The sequence below is a fragment of the Aplysia californica genome, unplaced genomic scaffold (genome assembly GCF_000002075.1).
Source record: "Aplysia californica isolate F4 #8 unplaced genomic scaffold, AplCal3.0 scaffold01701, whole genome shotgun sequence".
Classification (NCBI taxonomy): Eukaryota; Metazoa; Mollusca; class Gastropoda; order Aplysiida; family Aplysiidae; genus Aplysia; species Aplysia californica.
In genome coordinates, this window is record NW_004798971.1 from 41,207 (window position 1) to 46,622 (window position 5,416).

At 42.0% G+C, this 5,416-nt stretch overlaps 1 protein-coding gene across 1 annotated transcript; it reads left to right on the forward strand.

Annotated features, from left to right (window-relative positions):
• The first annotated feature begins 2,167 nt into the window (after positions 1-2,167).
• On the forward strand, positions 2,168-3,154 carry LOC101852594. Its single transcript, XM_005113193.1, has one exon. The coding sequence runs from the start codon at positions 2,168-2,170 to the stop codon at positions 3,152-3,154; it is 987 nt and encodes a 328-aa protein (XP_005113250.1).
• The last annotated feature ends 2,262 nt before the right edge of the window (positions 3,155-5,416 follow it).

The window sequence follows — 5,416 nt, forward strand, 5'->3', positions numbered from 1 at the left end:
ATCTTTCACTGTGCAATTTCAAGCCAACCAGCAAATACCAAATAGTAACACGCTTTCAATCATAGACTGGTATAGTAGGGACATAATTAGTTTTATTATTGGCACAAAAACTTCTTAATTCCCTGAAAGAGGACAATCTTTGATTTATTTTTTATGCAAAAGAGCAGCTTGGTGATGCCAATCAGGCTTGTTATCAATTGTTATTCCAAGATATTTGTAAAAATTGGAACCCGGAACTTATTGAATGAGAGGCGGACACCTTAACCTCTAGGCCTCGAGAGCCCCCGGCAAGAGTTTACTACCCCCACCTCCTGATATATCGATCGTTTGACTCTCAGGTTTAGTTAGTGTTTTAGTATGGGGTTTTACGGCGCTCGCTACTGCAAAAGGTCATATGAGCGCGCGAAGCACAAGTTAGTTCTATTCGCAACAGTTCATTGTACGGCTGGGCTCGGGTTAGTAGTTTGATCTTAAAATGTTAAATGTTTATAAAATTTAGTATAAATATATTTTCAATCTACAACTTTCCTAAATAACATAAAAATATTTAATATTTTAATTTCATTCTATGATATCCCATAAAGGCAAATGGCCTTCAAAAAATCTAAAATTCTGTTGGGAACAACGACGGAAAAAATGTCTTGTAATTTTTTGCATTTAAAGTATTTCCTTCGGGTCTCTCTGAAGTCTAGACATTCGGTTAAAATAATAATATGTCTAAAGGTAAAATCTGTGTCGCATCCGACACAGAACGGCTTCTCTTCTGCCTGAAGGAGGTATTTGTGTGCTAGGGCTCTGTGTCCGATGCTTAATCGAGTAAAAATGACTTCGTCTCTTCTGGAGAGGCCCCAAGGATTTTGCGGTCCCAGCTTGGGTTTAATATTTTGAAGTTTGTTATTTGTTTGTTTTTTCCAATGGCTCTCCCACAGACTGGAGGTGCACTTTTTGACTTCTATTATCTATTTGTGGTGATCGAATTTTGCTATTCAAAAGACTTTTTAATGGCTGCATCGATCGACATGCAGTTTTCACCAAAAGATTCTTCAAAATATTCTCCAGATTATGACACCCTTCGTTTTTTTTTCAGTTTTGAGACAGCTTTGCTGCAAAAAGCTAAATTTCTTTATTTCACCGATGGAAGGACTTCCGTAACGAGCGACCACCCTAGCCTACGCAATAAAGAAGGGACTTTTGAGTGGGATATGTAAAAGATAGGGTTTAGTATTTGGTTGGGCAATAAAGAAAGTAAAGAAAGCAAATTGAGTTTGAGTTACTTTGTATTCCTCTTGCCTTCCTTTGTCTCTTCATCTGGAATGGGAATTATTAGTGACATGTTAACATCTCAAAGCATACACAACAATATAACATGATTAGAAAAATCAGTGACGTGGCTGGGAATCGAACCTGTGAGTGAGGGAAGCAAACATGATTAGTAGTCCAGCAGCATAACCACTATGCCAAACAGCTGGTGTTACCAATGTGTGAAAAAAAGTTCTTATAAACCTACTTGAGTTAAGTGTGAGTGTATCACCTTTCAAAATTCCCAAAACGCAATTACTTTTGACATCAAATGGTTTTGACGAGGTTCCTTCGCAAAATTAGGAAAGCTGATGCGATCGGCTTCAAAAAAAAAAGAAAGAAGAAAAAAAAGTAAATTTCTGATTCGACTCTACCTCATTTGCATATTAAAAAAACGACTTCCGGTTTTTTGAGTTGCCATCGTGGACAGGCGCGGCTTTCTCCCTACCGGTCTACTTGTATTTCGTTCTTTTCGTACTCCCGTGTCGCGGTAAGAGATGAAGCGAAAAATTAAACACTATAACGATTTCATTAGCACATGTTTTGAACGGAAAAGAAAAAACGACATAAAAAACGAATTCCGTGACAACCGTGACCTCAGTGCTTTCTTGTCCTATCTCGTTGACAACGTGACGTAGGATAGTAAAAATTATCTATATAAGCGTTTTGATTTTTTGTGCATGTTGTGTGTTCTACTTCTCTCCAGAGCCACCATCTCTCGCTATTTCTATTTCTAGTTCTTCAAGTGGTTTTTGTATTCCTGTTCTAGTACAAGAGGAGAGCTGTTATTTGAGTTATTGAGTGTCTATGCGCGCGTGTGTTCTTGGTGTTTGAGTAGTTTTTACTTTTTTTCTTGTGAAATGTGAGTATGAGTGAGGAAGCGAGTGGTCCGTCTAGTGCGAAGAAAGCGTGTAAGGATTTTTCTGATTTTATTAATTTTTCGCAACTGTGTCGCTACACCTCTACCTTCGAGGAGTGTGTCCAGTTTGGACAGAAGTGGGGATTGTTCCCGAGGTCCTGCTTATGTCCCAGCTGTGGTGACATTTTGGACACAGTCCATTATTCGAAGAGGGGCAACGCGACACAGGCGCGATTTCGGTGCACCAAGCGCGCCTGCCGAAAATATATATCGATAACCAAGAAAACTTGGTTTGAAGGAGCCAAAGTTTCGTTCAAAAAAAGCCTTTTTCTAGCCTACTGCTTCGTCAACCGCAGTAGTTACGACACCGCCATCCGCGAAACGTCAGGACCAGACTTTGACGACTGCGAAACCAGTTCGGAAACGGTGGCCGATCTGTACAATTATTGCAGAGAGGTCATCGTTGAAAGTCTCTACTGCGGTGACGAAGTGCGGCAGATTGGTGGGGCCAACTACAGTGTCGAGGTCGACGAAGCCAAGTTTGGAAAACGCAAATATAATCGCGGGAGGGTGGTCGACGGCCAGTGGGTGTTCGGCGGCATTTGTCGCGAGACCAAGGAGTGCTTCCTTGTCCCAGTACAAGACCGCACCCAGGATACCCTCGTCAGTCTGATTAAGAAGCACGTCGCTCCAGGTACCATAATCTACAGCGATTGTTTCAAGAGCTACGAGTGCCTGGAGCGAGAGGGTTTCCGACACCTGACCGTCAACCACACCGAAAATTTCGTCGACCCGCATACCGGCGCCCACACCAACACCATCGAATCAACCTGGTGGGCAGTGAAGAAGAGTTTGCGCTCATCCCACACCCAGAAGCAGCACTTCGCTGCCCACCTGGCGGAATATATTTGGCACCGGCAGAACGCCGATGCCAAATGCAAGTTTGTACGTTTCCTGAAGGAGATTTCAAAGGTCTACCCAGGACTGGACGCATGAAAAGGTAGGTGATTTATATCTAATTCTAATGCTATCCCTGCCCTACCCCTACCACTCACAGACAGGCATACATTTTTGATTTTCTAATGTTTTTTTGGTGTCGATTTGACACCGCAAATCAACCCAAATGTGAGAAAATAGGGGGGCAAGCCCCCCAATAACCCCCATGTGTTTCTATATCGTTTCTGATGTTTTGTGGTGTGATTTGACACCGCAAATCAACCCAAATGTGAGAAAATTGGGGGGCAAGCCCCCCTACAACCCCCCATGGGATTATATATTGTAATTAGGCTAACCCTAGCCCTAGCCCTTGTCCTAACACTATCCCTACCCCTACCCTTAACTCTATTCTACCTATTTCATAATGGTCGCTCGTTACTTTGATATGAGAATTAGGTAAAAAATCGAAAAAAAACCTGGCAAACCAGCGCTACCAAACAACGGAAGTAGATAAAGTCTGCAGGGTCAACAATGGCTGCGTCTTGACTCTCGTCTACTATTCCCCGCTTTCTATTATGATTTTGGAAGCCATTGAGTATAATCTAGATTTAATAGTGGTCGCTCGTTACGGAAGTCTTCCCTCACCGATCGCCTTTGTAGGCCGATGCTTCTATCTCTGTAATTTTAGAAAATCCGGAGCGGAAGTGATATTTTGCTTGGCGCATTTTGTTTTGAGAGTATAGATCTAGTTGTACACCTAATTTTTTTGCATCTCTTATATTGCACCATTCCAGTAGAGTCTAAATATAGTAGGCCAATGACTTTCAGTTGATGTTAATGCACCGATCATTCCTTTCCTCGAAAGGGGGCCCAGCTAGTTATTTTTAAAGTCGGTCTGTGGGAGAGTCTTCGTCGTTGATCCCAACTGAAGGGATAAGGATATCTTTGCCAGGTGATCTACCTGCTCGTTTCCTCGGATGCCCACATGGCTAGGTATCCATGCGAACACGATACTTTTCCCTTTTTCAGTCAAAGTGTTTATTATTTTTTTTGTAGCCCAACTATTTTTGGGTGTAGGAGTTTGTAGTTTGTGAGTGAAGTGAAGCAACACAGAGAGTCAGAAAGGATAAGGAAAAATTTGTTAGGAGAATTTTTTCTATGGAGTCCAGTGCCATGTCAATAGCAGTGGCCTCCGCCGAGAAAATGGAGACTTCAAGATGGAGTCTCCTATGGCGTGTACTATTTGAAGATAGGGCTGCGGCGCCCACATCAATGTCTTCTTTGGAGCCATCTGTGAAGATGAGCTCCCCACCTGGATATTTTTTTATAAGTCTTTTTGTATTCTGCTTTAAATGTTTTGGTGTTTGTGTTTGCTTTGTCGTGTGTGGTCAGCTGTAAGTCTACTTTTGCCTTGGTGAGGAGCCCCGGAGGGAGGTCGGGGAAAAGAAATTGTTGGATGTCTTGTTGGAAAATTGTTTGTTTGTTTTTGAGGTCCTCAAGGACTCTGAGGCCGTAGGGTTTGAAGAGTTTTTCGTTGTTTTGGAATTTGTTTATTGTTTCTGGTTTTGTTTTAAAAACGCAGTTGTGTACTGGGCTCTCTGGTGTTGAACTCTGTTTAATTAGTATTGTAGTGAGAGTTGTGTGCGTCTAAGTGTGAGTGATGGTATGTTTGCCTCGGCCTGGAGGCTGGTGAAGTGCGGAAAGCCCCCCCAGAGCGAGGTGGAGTCCTTGGTTTGGCACTGGTCTAGCATTTTTAGGATGTGTGGTTTTGCTGATCCGTAGACATGACAGCCGTAGTCAAGCCTGGATCGGACAAGGAAGATGTATAAGTAGAGAAGGTGTTTTGAGTCCACGCCCAACTCCGGGTGCGATAGAACTTTCAAGGCGTTTAACGCTTTCTGGCACCTCACACGAAGGCCTTTGATGTTTGGTATGATGTGAGTTTTTTTTCAAACATAACGCCGAGGAAACGAGCCTTTCCATAGATCTTAGATGAGGATTTTTCGAACGACAGCATATCAAAAAGTCGTCAACGTATAACGTATGCCCTTTTTGGAGGGATTTTACGAAGGAATCTGATTTAGTTATGGTCTATTTGATTTTCTGTTTGCAAAGTTGTGACAACCATGTTTTACAACCCACACGTGCTTCTTTACAAGCACATTTTCACTATTTAAATTCTACCAGAGCTTAATTGTGTCCAGAAAATTTATAATCAAACTTATTTTTTATTATTCTAAAAACTTTAGCGCTTTTTGAAGGGAAAGTAGTATAGTACTGATTGCGTTTGGACTTACTTTACTACTGGGTATTAATAATTCG

Bases quoted from the DNA above. Each gene is read 5' to 3' on its own strand.
- LOC101852594 (XM_005113193.1), top strand. From the start codon at position 2,168: ATGAGTGAGGAAGCGAGTGGTCCGTCTAGTGCGAAGAAAGCGTGTAAG.